Consider the following 17,336-nt stretch of genomic DNA (forward strand, 5'->3'; position numbering starts at 1 on the left):
CAGACCTAATTAAGATATACCGGCCACAGTGGCCGCATTTCGATGGGGCCGAAATGCAGAAACACCCGTGCACTTAGATTTAGGCGCACGTTAAATAACCCTAGGTGGTCGAAATTTCCGGGGTGCTCCACGACGTCGTGCCTCATAATCAGATCGTGGTTTTAGCACGTAAAAGACCATAGTTTACTTTTTTTACCTAATGCAGAGCAGTCAGAGTACTCCTAAAGCGGCATTCCTTGAATGTGTAGCTACAGCTGAGTGCCGGAAGAGAGGAATATGTCGCGTTTTTTTCCCATAAGGATGTTCCCCACGCAGTATAGCGCAACCTGTCCATGGTGTGGAGCTAAACCAACATTATACCACATTACATGGGAGTGTACAAGAAACCAGGCATTCCACAAACACAAAACACCAAGTGCGGAGCAATGGGAGAGCTGGCTCACCAGCCGGCGAGCTAGAGGCTCAAAGAGCTCTAACAGCGCACGCGTGCGAGGCGGCCCGGCTCAGTGGAGCCCTGGACTAGGGGCCCATCCATGGCTGAAGAGGACCCAAGCTTCAAGAATGAAGACTTCGGCCTCGACCCGCTAAAACCTTAACAGAGTCAATAAAGCTTTCCATTCCATTCCCATAAAATTGTTGTCAGAACAGACCTTGTGCCTACCACGTTCTGTATCGTCGTTTACTATGTGCTACTATCATGAACAGGTTTCAACTGACCCGATTCACTATCTTTGCACAGTTCTGACTTGCTTGCTTTGCAAGAACCAAACTAGCTAAGCGCCACATGTACCAAATTACCATCTCATCTAACAGCCAGGATCTGTCACATTGCAGATGTATCTAAGCTCGTGCCCCCCCCCCTCTTTATTTTTTTTCCTTTGTTCAAAATGAAAACTCGTCAATTTCGATCGGTGCAGCCGAGGCACAGGACGAGGACAGGGACAAGGAAGGCGGCAGCGTGCACTACAACTACCTTCTGGGCATGCCGTTGTGGAGTCTCACCATGGAGCGGAAGGACGACCTGCTCAAGAAGCGCGACGAGAAGCGCCAGGAGCTCGAAGCTCTGCGCCGCAAATCGCCCGAGAACCTCTGGGAGGATGACCTGGACGCCTTCTCGTCCAAGCTGGACGAGGTGGAGCAGAAAGAACGCGACGAAGAGAATTCGAGCGGTGCCAAGGCGATCAAAGGAGCCAAGGGTGGGCGCTCCAAGGTAATTTGCTTTCTTTTTTTTTTTTATGTGGTATATCTTTGAGAAAGCAACAGAGCCGCATGTTACGTTTTTGGCTGCCAGTGCCTGAGTAAGGACTTGGACACAAAAGAAGAAAAAAAGAGAAACGCGGAACGTTGCTACAAAAAGTGCTCGACTGCACGAGAGCCGGGAAATTCTTGACACACAGAATATATACTGATGCTTCAACGCCTATTACAGGAAGTGGATAAGAGAGACAGCTAAGTGTCTCAATGTGGTTGCGTCACACACAAAATTCCATAGTGAGTTAAACGTAGTTTTGACGTTGGCCCGTCATCAGGCTCAGTCCTCAAGTTGCATCGCCTCCTTGATCCTTCACATTCCCACACGAGATAAACTTTTGGAGTTCCCTCCTTTGCGTATATATGCATAGCGTTTCATTTGCAGGGGTTATTGCGGATTGTCACATTGCGTTGCCGTCGCCGCTGCCATAAGGCTATGTCGTTTGTTCATGGCCCATTCTTACTTTATATAGCGCATAACCATGCGTATACTACTAGCACTTGTACTCGTCACTACAACCAGTGCTAAAGTATAACTGCCGATTGTTTCTGGTGTTGAGGACGAAGGTAAGTGAAATGTACCCGAAGACGCTAGTCACCAAGTGTATTTAGATTAATCTATAGCACCGCGCTGAAAAATTAAAAATTAGCTGTCGGCCGCGTAAAGGCCGTAACGTGTTACGTTAGCCTTGTAAGCTAACGCTGAGTTGCAATGACTGTAAATAACCGCGCGGTACGCATAAAGCAACAGAAGCGAGAAATATTAAGTTGAGCCACATTAGTCTAGCAGCCAATCTTTCCGGGAAAGAAGGCTTGACAAGCTAGAAAACACGTGAGCACGCTGCTCTGAAGCTCCCGCCCCAGGTCGTTATGACGTCAGATTACAGCACAGTGTATTGGAGCGTAGTTAATTGCATATTGTTAAGCTTACTACGTGCATTTTAGACAAACCAGGACTCGACCCAGCAAGTTTCGGATGCTTTCCCTGCACCAATCCAACCCATACCCTTGAAATCCGCGACGCCACACTTGTTGCAGTCATACTTTGCTGAGTTCAAGGAAGATAAATTATATTTCCATTTCGTCCGTAATAATCGGATTTTCCTGCCAAACGAATGAAAATAGGTTTGAATGAATGTCCTGCAAGTGTAAATCCGTGATCCTCAGAGTATAGGATGTATTCACATGACTAACAAACCAGGAGATGAAACAAGCTAATACAATTATAAGGAAAGCCTTCAAGGCAGCGCTTAGCCTCCCCGAAAATGCTTACAAATGCTATCCTGCAACGAGGATACAGTGTTACTGGAGAGGGACACGAGATCTCATATTACGGTGGCACCGATACCAAAGAATATTGTCACGTGGTGGTGACGTAGAAGAACACAGTAGCAATACTGTGAACGAGAAAACTAACTTTTATTGGGCGAACTTGTGCCCACAAAACAGACTACACTTATAGCACAACGAAAGCGGCGAACACAGTCGGCGATCGTCGGAAATCTGATCAGCGGGTCAAGCGCGTCGGCTTTTATAGAGCAGTCATCGAATGTTCCAGACTAATCGTTGGGACCCGCGTGCCTTCCACATAGTTCTACATCATTCGCGTCAGGCGATGAAATCTGATAACACAAGGTTCGTCGACAACAGACCGCGGATAGAAGCATCGATAACTTTCTAGAAACTTCGGATACATGCAGGTGCGTCCCGCGCTGTGTGATAGCATTTGTTAGGCGGCGAAGCGTGGTCACCCGATAAAGATAAGTACACGTGTCAATATGCACCCAACGCACCATGCAGGTAGAAGACGAGCACGAGCTGCAACCTTGCGGAATCGTTTTAGGAAAGGTTCTACCGCGTACTACACAGACGCTAGCAGAGCCAGTAGAGACTCACACGCTAGCAGTCACTCAACAACGTGTCATATCGACCGCAGTCGTAACTCGGTCCACGTGTGCGGCCGAAGCGGCTGCAATAGCCGTGGCCATTGCAGATGCGGAACACAAACGAATCGGCAGTCATACTCTCCGACTCGCAGACAGCGTGTCACCTGTTTCTCAAAGGGACGGTACCCAAAATGGTACGTAGAATTCTGAGACAAACCACGACAGAACACCACGACATTATTTGGTGTCAGTTTCACGAGGGCTTGGAGGGTAACGTTGCGGCGGACCGTATAGCTCTAGGATTCAACAACCGAGCTGCGGCCGAGCCGAGCGCGGAACTTATTCCAAGCACTCGTGACATTCTACAACAGCGGGAGGAAATAGAGTACGGTAATCCACACAAGCCCCTTAACAGACAGCAGAGTAGGGACTGGCGACGCATTCAAACAAACAGCTTCTCCAACCTGCATCAACTCAGTAACATAAACCCAACTAGATTTCTGGACGTCTGTCCATGGTGGAACGGCCTTCACATATTACTAGCCCATACGTAACTGCACATCCACTTATGTTAAATAGGCAGTGGGAGGCATGGCTTGCGGACGAGGGAAAGCTCTCCTGGACCAAGCCCAGCGAGCCGCTCGCGCAGCGGAGTCCTGGACTAAGGGCCCAACCACGCTCGCCTACTTTTCTTTTTCAAAAATAAACTTTCTTTCCTTCCTTCTCAGACAGTGCGATACAATGACTGAGCTCAAAGGTAAAAATGACCCATTTTTCTTTTTACTGCATTCGGAAGATGTTGCGGTGTCTTCAAATGCACACGTTGAATCGGCACCTAAGACAACTCTTGCCTATGCATTTATCTCGAAGGCTGCGGCGCCCAAGAAGACCGCAAACGAGACGAAGCCCTCGGCGTTCGCTGAGCGCGTTGTGCCTAAGGTCGAGTGGGAAGCGAAGACCAAGACCACCGGAGCGCGCCGCGGGCCCCGGAAGGCGGCCAACGACGCCAATGCCGAGGACCACGGCGACGACGATGACGGCAACGCTGGAGCTCTGGCCGGGCGCACCAGTCCCGACGCTCAGCCCGATGGTGCGGCTGCTTCCTCGTCCGCCAGGGCGCCCCAGCGGAAACGCGGTGGCGCCGCTAAGGCCAAACCTTCAGGGAGCAAGGCAGTGACCAAGAAGAGGAAGAACTCGACCTCGGACGACGACGACCACGGACCTGCCGCAGGCCCTTCGGTAAGCACGTGGCTGCGGGACTTAAATTGCGTTTCAAAGAAACTATAACCTTGCTTAACAGCGATATGTTTCTCAAACCTCAGCGTTCTTAGAACGCAAGACACGGTACGGGAAAGTGCTTTTCTTTTTTTGACACCATTACATTTGAAGGACCTATTTTAGGCAGCGCTAAATGGCACAAAAAGAAATGGATGTGGGAGGTGGTACATTCTCAAGGTGGTCGAGCAAGGAGCGGTGTTCGCATACGCGTAATACCGTGGCGCAGCAAAAATGTAGTGTCGTCGCCCTGTACAAGATATTACGCGACAAACTGTTCACCCGGCTACAGAAGACAACAGAAGCATGTGGCAAGAGGGGGGGGGGGGGGGTATACAGTCTGATGGAGGAAGAGAGAAAGAGGTTCTCTAATGGTTTCGATACGTATGGACCTGGGAGTGCGGGCCGGGCCAGGGGGCGGGGAAAAGCATCATGTTTCTTCTGAGGTTTCTTTTCAATGCCGCGCACAAACGTTAGAGATGTTCGTAGGTCTTAAGGCGTGCAGCGACAAAGCTAAAAACGAAATTTGCGAGGATTGGGTGCGCACATATTGCCATTTATTCTGGGGTGAGGTAATTTTTTTTTTCTGTAGTTTGACAAATGGCTTTGACACGCACAACGACCTATATATTATCAATTTAAGATGCATCAACGATCTCGCGCGGCACTACGTGGCCGCTTCAGGAAAATAGCCGCGGTTACGACTGACAAACGGGCTAGCCTCACGGATCTTGCGGTATGCTCGTAAGGGTTATGTAGACATGAGTGATGTTCCAAAGTATGTAGAGCTAGTACAGATATAGTGTAGTAAAGAACAGTATATAACGAACATGTTGATGGGCATGCTGGTACATGACGTTAAATTGCTCTAATGTGGACTGTCCCTTGATTATTTTTTCCATTGCGCCGTTATAAAATGAATTCAAGGTAGTAGTTATAGGGCTTGTACGTATCCGTCATTTCGTCCGTTTTGGCCTTCATGCTGCAGGTCTAGATCGAAAACAACCAGTCCACTATATCAAGCCTTATTATTATAGATGCCAACGCAAACAGTCTATTCTGTTTCTTGAGCATCAACTGGATGAGTCCGACGGCACTAGAACTCGTGCTCTTTTATGGAGCGCCGCTGTGTGGCATGGCGTCTAGTTTTTTTTTTAGTTCGTAGGCGGAAACGTGATATGGTATATCGAAAGATTCACTGCTGGCGTTGTCCCTTTATCAATGGTGTTTTTTGGATGTCTCTTATCAGGTCGACTGCACGTGCCTGTACAATGCAAAATTATGGAGGGAATAATGGTTGGTAGCAGTCGGTGCTCGCGTGTGTCGATTCTTTGGGCATTTGCCTTGTCTTCTCACACACTTTCGAAATTAAGTATTCAACGGCTATAAGCATTTATTTATTTATTTATTATTTATTTATTTATTTATTTATACTGCGATCTTTTACAAGATCTTGGCAAGGTGGGAACATACAAGTAGTCATACAAACATACAGTTCAAGCAATCATGCCGACGCTTGAATTCAACATGTCAAAAGGACAGAATTCATGAAAAAGAGCAAATAAACTATATGTGCGGTTGAGTCATGATTGCAGGTGCGCCTGAAAATGGGATAAGGAATTTAGTGGAACGACTTCATCAGGAAGTTTATTTCAGTCAACTATTGTTCTTCTAACATAAGAGTATTTGAAACAGTTATAATGCGGTGTTAACAAGGTTAAAGGCTAAACAAGGTTAACAAGGTTAACAAGGCTACAGCGTTCATGACGAGTAGCATAACCAGTTAAGGGTGTTGGGAAGTAGCCAACCTCTTTATCGTTGTTTCTGTTTTCAACTTTCGATAACCTCATATAACCGCGCCACATCTTCAGCACCAAGAGGAGCGGGAGCGAGATCCCCCTAAGAAGCGCGGACCCCCGGCCAAGTCGTCGCAGCGGGACGCAGCCGCTGACGAAGGCGATGAGGACTTCGTCAAGGCACCCGCCAAGAAGCCCGCCGCGTCTTCTCGAGCGGCCAAGAAGGCCCCGGCCGCCAGGCAAGCCCCGAAAGCGGCGGACGACTCGGACTCCGACGCTCAACCGGTTCGGAAGAAGGCGGCAGCCAAGAAGAAGCGGGTCGTGCTGTCCTCCTCCTCCTCCGACGATGACGACGCACCTTACGTGACCTCGCCGGCGCCATCAGGCGCATCCACCAGTGGCCGTGCCAGAGCGCCGCAGGTCAAGTACAACTTCGGAAGTGACAGCGACGAGTTCTGAAGCGTGTTGCCGCTACGCAACCATGTCACATAGTGCGTTCTGTCATGACCGCTGATGTATTTATGTTTTATAGGCCTCGCTGTGTGTGCGAGATCTTTCACGTCTGTTGGATCTCATCGGCGGTAGTTACTCGGTGGACATATTGTGCTGCCGCCATCAATGTGACCTCAACGATGGTGCAAAGTGTCCTTCTTCACATGTATTCGCAGTTGGTTTTTGTGTCAGTGTGCATGTTTGTCACGTTTTGATAGTATAACGACCTATTGTGCGATCTATTTGTACTGGCCTCGTCTGGCACCTTTTTTAATTTTCGGGAACTTCGTTAGCCGCTTTTTTATTTAAGTGTGCATGTCACGTTTCCATTTTAATTCGTTATGTTTGTTTCTTGTAGTGGGGAGGTAGGTAGAGGGAAAAAAGAAATGTTCCCATCGGGCAGAACCTAAATTTCCTTAGGCAGTGTTTCCCGCAAGAAACTTTGCAGCCGCCTGCGGCAATAGTCGCCGTTCAAGATTGTGTTCGCGTAATTTTTCTTTCGTTTGCTCTTCTCCGGACAAGCTGTTCAAGCCACATGTGGCACCGTGTCGCTGCCGGGTAGATGAAGGGTTCTTCGAGGCGTTATGGCCGTCATTTTACCTTCGTGTCAATATTAAAGTAGTTTTACCAGAAAGTACGCACATTGCGTTACCGAACACGGTAAGCAGGCGTTTTTTGTTTGTTCACCAGCTCTTCCCCCTCCTTGTTTTTTAACTTTGACAGTACCGGGTGGCGATCATCCAGTGTTAATATATTTGTAACGGAATAAAGGGTCGATCCCATTTTTTTCCCTAGATTTTATTTACATTTGCTGCTTTTAAAACTCCTATAGTTAGAGTACGGGAATATCATTGCAATCTGAATTTTTTTGGCGCACAAATTTTCTGTACATTACTCGTCAAGACCAAGTGATATGACCGCGATTCCGCCAAGTAGCGGGGGAAGGAGGTGCGGGGGGGGGGGGGGGGGGGGGGGGTGTCGTCGGCTATGTGAGGCTGGTCCTCTGGATCTGCCACTAGTAGCCAAATAATCGTTTGGTTGGCAGTTTGGTTGGTAATCAGTTTGGTTGTCGGCTATCTGAGGCTGTTCCTCTGGATCTGCCACTGGTAGCCAAATAATCGTTTGGTTGTCAGTTTGGTTGGTAATCAGTTTGGTTGTCGCAAAAGCATGCAAGTTGCAATATAGTATTACAGGGACGCTGTTAGTCATTGTGGTCGGCATTTTTCGTGCCCGTTTGGGACCAAAGCCTAAGCAAGTAAAAAATGCAATGACTCGGTCCCCCCCCCCCCCCCCCCCCCCCCATAATGCAGAGGCTACAAGCACTCGGCAATTTGAAGCGAACAGTGCCCACATTACTTGTAATAACGCATGCAACGTACATAACAGCGTGCGTTTCAATAAGCTCATAACAAGCATGTATCCTCATCAACAGTGGTTCATAACCCCGTAAGCAAACAAGAAAATGCAGTGGATCATGCTCCCGTAATGCGGAAGCTACAAGCGCCCAGCAAAGTTACGCGAAAAGTGAATCCATTCATTGAATTCACCCGTACAACACAGAACAGCATAAGTTTCAATAAAGAACAAGCTCAAAACAAGCATCTGAACAATCAATAAAGCATTGCATACCCCTTTCAGCAGTTGTAGTCGTAGTTTCGCAACAGCCTCGCTGTATACAGCCACTTTCACAATGCCGCGATGACGAGTCCATCTTTTTTGTGCCATTAAAATCTAAAAAAAGTGGTCTGCCTGAAATCTCTCTGCTTCCTTGAACGCTTCGTGACCTATTGTTTCGGCGCCGTGTTTCTTTCTCATGGCCGTCTTACGCGGCCTGTGCTCATTTTATTCTTGCCGTATTAAGCTTTCTCGGAGCTAATTTGGCATGTAAGCGTTAGCTCATCCTAGGCCTTGAATTGTCACAGAAGGAATGGAATGTCCTAGATTTCACGCAGGGCGAGTGGCTCATTTCATGAAACTTTACTCTCACCATATAACCCCATCCCCATCTTGTTCCCTTCACTCTACGAGAGTGCTTAATTATATTGCAGAAGTAAATTTTTTAGAAATTGCATCCTTCCGTCCTGACCGTGAGGTGCTACCTCACAGGCGAGTACAAACTTGTGCACAGAAGTATGTCTGAGCCCTCGCACTTCTTGCATAGACGTGAATTGTACAGCGAGGGACTCGAGCTTTCCAAGTTGATTTAACCTGTATGCATGTAGCCATTGCTATTAAGGTCCTGTGCTTAGTTTTGTTATCTTAGAACTGATGCGCTGAAATATATATACTTTACGCGTATGCCTATGTACAGAGTCTATTTTAACCCACTGTTTTAAACTTCCAATTCTGCAAAATCGAGACATAGTGGCGTTATGTGGCCTTATAGATACCCTTATTGCGCGAATATGTAATAAAGGTAAGCTTCCCTGAGTTGGCCTCCAATAGTATTCGAAGGGCATAGCCAAACTCGTCGATGACCTGAATTCTAGTGCCCCTGAGCCAAACATTTCAGCTGAGATAATGAAAGGCATCAAATTACCCGCAGGAGGACTGACTGTCCGTCTAGTTGGTGTTTATGGCCCTGGATAGCTTAGCGCAAATTAGTGGACGGCGCGCATGCACACTAAATATATGTTTGTGGGCGGCCTGTGAATTAATAAACAGTTGATTGTACACTCTTAGACAATAGGTATATATATATATATATATATATATATATATATATATATATATATATATATATATATATATATATATATATATATATGGGATTGTTGTTGTGTGGTAGATATATATACCCGTATCTGCCACACAACAATAATCGTCACTGCCTTGCTTGCGTTTCCTTTCTTGAAAACTCCGTGCCCGCTACTTTCCTGTCGGGAATGCTATGTCATGCTGATAACGCGCATGCCGTTATTTACTGAGGAGTACCGGGCTCGCAGCGTTAAAGAAAGGAAATGCGGACAAAACAGTTGTTTATTGTGTGGCAAGATACAACTCAAAGGGTGCAATTTCGTTTTGGAGTGTGGCGTCCGCCTGTGTGTGCGCGTGCGTTTTGTGCTTTCGTTACTTATGTTCTCAGTATATTCCAGGCAGGTCCCTTCCTGACGAGCGAACCGAGTATAAGGTTGACCTTTTCTGGTGATCTTACAGAACCCAACTATCGGTCAGTCCGATTAACGTGTATCGTCTTTACGCTTATGGAACTTCAAAGTTACTACACGATGTCGTAAACGTATGAGCGGTTTTAACGCCAGGGGTGAAGGAAGACTTGACAGGACCGGCTGTAACTTTATCAAATAGCGGCAGTATTTCTTTCTTCTTTTTCTTTCGAGATCAGCATGTAAATCGGTCAGCTCACTGATCTTGGACAAAACTTTAAGATCTTACAACTACAATTAGGGACGGTATACAAAGCTAGGCGGTGTGACGGAACTGCGAAATTTGCAGGCGTGAAGATGGGGTCAGCTGGCGCGAGACAGGTGCAATGGGAGATCGCTGGGAGTGCCCCTTTTTTCCGCACTGAACATAAGTGCGTTCGCAACTGCTGATGCTGCTGCCACAACCACCACTGCCAACGGTGATAACTATGTTGCCACCTAAACCTACACTCTCTTTTCAAATCTGGCGCAGAATACCTATACTGTCCTCAAGCCTTCGAAAGCGTACCCCACCAGAGACTGGCAATTAAATTTTCGAGCCTACGCATTGACCCACTTATCTCATCGTGGATTACCTTGTCCCTCGCAGACTGCGCTCAATGCGCAGTAATCGACCGCGTCAATTATGCATTTGCTCACGCATTCTCGCGCGTGCTGCCATGGTCCCTGCTCGGCGCACTCTTGCTCTTAATCTTCGTACATGCTACTGCGTCCGGTATCACATCAACCTGCTTTGTTTCGCGGATAACGGCGTCCTTTACCGTCGCAGATCCTCCCATAACGGCCAATTATCGCCCCAGAACGGTGCAACTAGTAACAGCTATAGGACACTGGTATGATTAGTGACATATTCAGCTCAGTGCTCGTGCAGGTATCGCAAAAGCGCACTAACGCCACCCACCACTGGGCTTTACACTCGATCAACCTCGAGATCGGTTAATCTAAGAGTCGGGCATGGCTTCGCACGCCGTATACAACAAAGTGGGGTGACTTGTGGCTCGCCCTTCAGGATTAAAACCACGCGAGTAATTTTTCCGGGCACGCGGCCTGTGAGCCACCGTTATCCGTCGCCTTTTTTTTTTTTTTTCTCCGCAGCCAACGTGTTGACAAGAGGCACGCGATACAAACTTTCTCCAATAGAGTTACTGTTTGTACACAGTGCTAAATATTTTTTTCCTAAACCTTGACCAGGCGGGCGCGAAAGCAGTGGAAATGAGTTGAATGTGGCGCGGTAGTGATCCAAAGCATTTGGTAGCAGCATCAGCCCACGGAAAGTATCTGCGCAGAATTTGGTTGAACGCGAACGCACGCTTAAAATCGTTTTCACAGTGAAAAAGATTCAAGCTCGTCATCCTTAGTCACGTATCCGGGCAACGTAAGAGCGCCCGCAACTCGCGATGTTATTTTAGTTGGTGCGGAGAGGCTCTGGCGCTACTGACGAGATTGCGCTTCGCTTTCAAAGTTGGATAAGGGCGGGGAAGCGGTGTGGGCAGGGAAAAACATCTTCGACAGCAAATTGTACTGGCGCCTTCACGTGCTGTTATCAAAATGATAAGGCGTACCAGTTTGCCCAACTGAAAGTAAGCTGTATACTCGAGGACAACTTTCTGTGACGACGAAATGGATGCTACAGGGGCGGAGCTTCTGTATACATGTGTGTGTAGCTGTGACAAGTATTCCGACAGCTTCTGATGTTGCTTTCAGGTACTGAATCAGCGTATACCTTCAACGCGCGACTGCTTCACGTTTACCGAAAATGCAGAAATAGGCAGAAATATACGTCAAATTTAACGCTCAGTGTTGTATTTCTTTAAGTTTGCTGTCGTAATTACGGCGTTTGTTTTTCTTTTCCCCAGCCTAAACTAATGCGGATGATAAATTAATGTGGGACTTTCTTTCAGAAGCTCTCTAACTTGGTGAGTGCTTTGCCTCTAGATTTTTCTTCGCTGCCACAGAAAGTTCCCCGCGAGTGTATGACACTATGCTGGTTCCAACGCACTTCACTGTCGTCCAACGCTCGGGAACGCTGGAAGACTCAATATGACAGCTAGTTATTTTAGCACAACGTAAGGTCTGCAGTCTCAGCAGCTGAAAGAAAGAAAACGACCCGGTGGTGCCTCCTGCGACCGTTTTGCGGAATCGATTCAGGAGCCAATGCTCCCTCCTCGCGATTAGATAAAAGCTGGTCGACTCGAGCGGTGGGACGCCGATAACATTGTATAAGCGTATACGTTTTATCCAATCTCTGCGTCGAATATGCTGCCATGTCGAGTATTTGTCGTCGCTGTATAGTCGTGCGGGGCTCGGGCGGCGAGTGAGTCAGGCCGAGGAAGGATATTTTACCTCCCACCCACCACCGTTACAAGACGGGGCAAACAGAAATGGCCGGGCCGAATTCAGCGGGATCTTGGGGCGTCTTTCTTGCTTGTGTAGCGACACTCATCGGCCTAGCGGCGGGCGACGGAGCTTGCGAAATAAGCGGAGGATACGACTACAAGAGGCTGTTTACGTGAGTATCAAGCATCTTTCGCTTCGTGCCCTTGCAGCTGAGCAGGAAAGCCCGGGAAATAGTTGCAAAGCCCACTGCAGACGCCGCGGAGCTGTAGCGCTTTGCAGAGCGCGAAGATCCGTAAAATAGGGTGGCGTCGTAACAAATATTGTATTCATCTTATCGTTGCCGATACTAAAATCACTAGAGGGAATTCGCAGCTGCGACCAATCAGCCGCCATGGAAATGATAAGTAGTGCATGGATTTATCTATACTCTTCGTACTTGTGGCTTCAGGCCTTTCTCAGGCCTTCAGGCCTTTCTCTCTTCAGGCCTTTCAACCCCTTCGTTGTGAGCCATTCCTTACGCTTTATCTTGCTAAATCTCCGAACAGTTTTCTAAACGCGGTAAGGCAAAATGATTCTGTGCACCTGCGTAATAATTGCGAATCGCTGGACTTCACATGCGACATTTCGTTGTATAAGATCAACTCGAAGAGGACGCAAGTCGATGGAGGCCAGAAGAACAAAGTTTTGGCAAATCCATGTAGTACTCCACATTTGCTGGTTGAACCACCACACTTGCAGGTTCTTTAGGTATTATAGTGCCAAATTTCTTTGGTAATCTTTTGTAGGAAGCTGGTTTTTGATCCGTCATTCTTTCTGTGATGCACGACCTAGCCCAGTGGTTCTTGCTGTCGCCAATGCTTATGTATGATGCGACGAATACTCCAGAACAAACTGAGGCAGGCAGACTGAAACCAATTTATAGGAATGCACCAGATTTTATTACGCACGACCCCAATGTTTTGCTCTTGTAAGTCATCGAATTTACTACCGGCAATAGGGATGAAAAGATCGTGCTCGGCTTCGAAAGCGGCGCCGACGTTCGTTATAACCGGACTTATAGTTAATGAAAGCTGTGCAGCACGAGGTCAATAGCAGCAGTCAACGAGCCCCTTCGTTGTGACTCTGCTTCGTGGCGTCTTACACATATGTAATGGTTGGTTCAGCTGGTCTGAATTCGGGAACGTAGATCACCTATATCCCTGACAATAAACCTGCTGGTCTGATATGATCGTGGAAAGACGTGTTGTACTTATCCAAAGAACCCACATGGCCCAAAAGATTTTTTATTATCCCGTGCGAACATACAGGGATCGTAGAGACAAAAAAAAAAGTATTTTCATGAGAAGAAAGGTCGTCTGCCTGCTAGCAAGCTAGTCTGCATTAGTTGAAGAAGGGAAAAAAACATGAACAAGATGAATGACAATATAACGACAGAAGTAAGAGACAAAACAGATAGCGAACAAGTGTAGTCGTAGCCTTCACTCTGCAGCCCGTACTTTTAAAAACAAAGCAATATCTTCCCGTATGTCACATGGGATGACCGCAAATTGCAGTTATGCAGCATAAGGACTTTTCGATAGGGGTGGGCATGGATGCGTTCAACAAATGCCGCATTGATAGGCTTAGAATGCTGACGAAATATGTAAGGTTATCTTTGGCTGACTCCTAAACATAGGGTCTCGTCGCTGTGCGCCGCCTCTCGCAGTTCACGATGACATTTACCCTCGAAGCCCAAGAACTGAAAGGGGGTAAACGTGGCACGCGACTCGTGCGAAATGGGTTTCGCCCGAGCGAAGCTTTCGTAACGAACATTTCGTGGTGACGGCTCTCGATCGGCTCTCAGATGAATCCTCGGGATGCAACAGAACTCCTGCGCAAAGCGCTCCTGCGTGTGTACTAGGAAAGATACTCAAGCGGCGCTGCCTAAGGAAAGTGTGTCGAGTTGAAGTACCAAAGTCTGCGTGCGATGCTCTGGCGCCTTATCTTTAACAACACGTGGAAGCACAACCATTGCCCGAAACACACAGAGAGGCAGACCAGCACTTGTCTCCCGAGAGGGGCACTATATATACCCACATTCGCTTGAGAAGAAAGAAAGGGAGAGGAGGAAAGCGGAGCACAAACACATACCCATCACCCACAGACCCAGGAGCACCACTGTACGCAGACGAAAGTCGAATTCGGGAGTTGAAAAGCATTCTGCGAAGATGGTGATGGCAATGAAAAACTTTATCCCTCATTAATGGGAATTAGGGGCAAGGGGATAGAGGGTGGGGCGAGGAACTACTTGGAGTAGGCCCCCTCCATCCTCTCAGCCCACTCCAGGATGGCCTCCTGAATGTAGGGCTTCGAGCTACGCAAGGCAGCCTCCCACTACTGCTCCTTATTAAATATTAATTGCTTGGGGAAAGGGGGAAGGGGGTGCTTAGAGCAACCCCACATGATGTGGTTTAAGTCAGCTTTGGGAGGGACGCAGAACTTGCAAGAGGGAGAAAGGTAAATCGAGGGATGAATGCGGTGGAGGAGCTAAGGGGAGGGAAAGGTGCGAGTCTGCAGCTGTCGCCACGGGACTTCACACCTGCGCGTTGATTTGGTCATGAGTGGCGGAAAGGTTAGACGGTTTAATCGGTAGTGTGTGCAGATGTCGTGGTAGGTAATAAGCCCATCCTGCGCTGTAAACGGCGCCTCCTCCGTAACGAGGTGCGACACATATGATGCCTGAACCCGGACTGTAAATCCTCGAGCACTGGCCCGAGCCGCCTCGTTTCCGTCAAGGCCCGCATGCGTGGGAATCCAGATTAATGCTACAGTTTGATGGAAAGGATGGGCCAAGAGAAGGGAAGAAGCTGGCTTAGAGACCCTGCCCGCTCCGAAGTTATGTATGACCGTTTTGGAGTCGCTAACGATAAGTGATGAATTTGGGATTGTGAGGGCCAGGGCTATGGCCGCCTCCTCCGCCTCCTTCGAGGAAGAGGCAGGAATGGAGACGGCCGCTGCCTCCTGGCCGTGAAAGTTATGACATGATATTGCATAATGATTTCTGTTCCCATATTCAGCGGCATCAATATAGAGCACGTCTTTTGAGGTGGAGAACGGTTTTTGGAGAGCCTTTGCTCGCTGCCTCCTGCGCTCTTTGTGGTGCACAGGGTGCATGTTTTTAGGAAGTTGGGGGATGCAGACGTTCTCATGTATGTGATGTAGAAAGGTGTATTTTGTCTTGATGATGGGTGCCGGAGTGATAGAAAGAGTCTGTAGAATGTGTCGACTGTTCGATGTTAGAAAGTCTGCTATACTGGGATGTGAGATCGGCTTCTGTGAGTTCAGTAAGTGTGTTGAAGGTGCCAGTAAGCATGAGCCTTTCAGTGGAGGTCCGTATGGGGACCCCCAGAGCGAACTTATATATCTTGCGTAAAAGAGTGTCGACCTTATCTGTGAAGAGCTTTGTTTCGGCTCGTGTGCCTACTTGGAACTCGACCTTGTGAGAGTATACACATAGGAAGTGGGGGAGCGAAGACCGTAAAAGAGCCAAGGTGTTGAACTTAGAAGCACAGAGCGGCGAGCGCTCAAATGGCGGGAATAGTGAAGGTACATTCGGAAGGGTTTCACTCAAGTATCCACAAGCTGGGTACCAAGTAATCGGCGCAAGTATACACTTGTCGGTGCAGACGAAGCGCCATATGACGTGTTCCGCACAGCTTTAGATTCCTTTGAATTGACCGCGGAGCATCCGTCAGACCATAAGTTACATTTCTTAGACTTGGAGCTCTCCTTCTCAAGCAACCATGTACGTCGAGGTTATGCTCCTCGATCTCATAAGAGCCTTCTTCCCTTTTCCTTCGCGCACTCGAAGATAGTTAAGCATGATGTTGCAAGATCTTGCATGAAGGCGGTCCTCATCAGGTCTTGCGACCACCAAGTAGATGCAAGCTTCGAATTGCAAGTAGCCAGGCTGAAGCTCGCAGGTTTCTCATTACCGCTTTTAACTAGCATCGCGGAATACCTCGCAACAAGCCTTAAAAGAAAGCATTCGGCAGCTGCTCAATCTGAGAATCATTCACGGAAAATGGTTGCGGTTACCCCTTTGTGCACCACGTTGCGCATAATCTCAAAAAGATTGTCAGCAGGGCAGGCGTTAGGTTGCTGCTCATTACCAGAAATAAGTTAGGTAGCCTGTGCCACCAAGTCAGTCAGGTGACCGAGAACAAAAAAAGTTGTAAAACGCAGGCCACCTATGCAGAGGTTTGTTGTTGACTGTTTTGACTGTGTGCTTTATAAGATTCCTCTTTCATGCAAGCGTTTCTATATCGGTCAAACGGGGCGGCGCATCAATGACCGTATGCGCGAACACTAAAACAAGGTTCAAGAACAAGCTAGAGGTAGTGAATTATCACTGCGTTGCAATGACTGCAGCTGCAAGCCGTCTTTTAAAGATGTCACCTATTTGTGAAAATACCGTCTTATTTCCGAAGATTTTTACATTCATAATAGCGGCGAAGCATGTGTAAGCCTCCCCTCCATTTCTCTCCTTCCAAAGGAGATTGCCTTCCTATCTCATTGACTGCAATTTATTGTCCGTGCGCATGCTGAATTTCTGTTGCTTTTGTGCTTTGAGATAGTGGTAGAATATACGTATACTGACTGAAATAATAAAGACACTTGGTAGTTAGCGCTGTGGTCTGTGTTCCTCTCTTCGTCCTGTTGTTATAGCGCCGTTTGCTGCTCGTAATCATGAACCAACCAGCCCAAATGAGTACTCTTCTGATTGTAGGTCTTGCGAGTTTGGTGAACGGAACGTGAAAATAAATTAGAACATATAGAAAGTTATTCTCTCAGTGCATGTTTCTTTTGAACGAACTTTTGACACGTCAAATGGCGGTACCGAAGTCGGTGCCGCGTTCGGAATCACCCCATGTCATAACGAAACAGGTTGAAACGTTTTTTTCTACCGAGTAACACGATATTGGTTGTTACGTCATTGCAATCGCCCTCAACACGTCGTCATCGCCGTCTTGTTGCTGTCGTCTCACACGTACGTCGCGTCACGCACACGCAATTGCTGGTCTTAAGACCAATGCCTCGGTGCACGCGGTATCACTTTGCAGAAGCCCGAACGATGATGGATAGCTATAGATACC

General features: G+C 47.8%; 1 protein-coding gene across 2 annotated transcripts in view; it reads left to right on the forward strand.

The window, feature by feature from the left end:
* LOC126543934 (DNA topoisomerase 2-alpha-like) overlaps positions 1-7,494 on the forward strand; it is a 29,281-nt gene extending 21,787 nt beyond the window's left edge. For both annotated transcript variants that reach the window (XM_055061153.2, XM_050191098.3), the window contains exons 10-12: positions 918-1,210; positions 4,008-4,376; positions 6,284-7,494. In XM_055061153.2, coding sequence (XP_054917128.2) covers positions 918-1,210; positions 4,008-4,376; positions 6,284-6,667 — 1,046 coding nt within the window. In that variant the 3' untranslated portion in view covers positions 6,668-7,494. The remainder of the gene's footprint in view (positions 1-917; positions 1,211-4,007; positions 4,377-6,283) is intronic.
* The last annotated feature ends 9,842 nt before the right edge of the window (positions 7,495-17,336 follow it).

Source organism: Dermacentor andersoni, chromosome 3 (assembly GCF_023375885.2).
Source record: "Dermacentor andersoni chromosome 3, qqDerAnde1_hic_scaffold, whole genome shotgun sequence".
NCBI lineage: Eukaryota > Metazoa > Arthropoda > Arachnida > Ixodida > Ixodidae > Dermacentor > Dermacentor andersoni.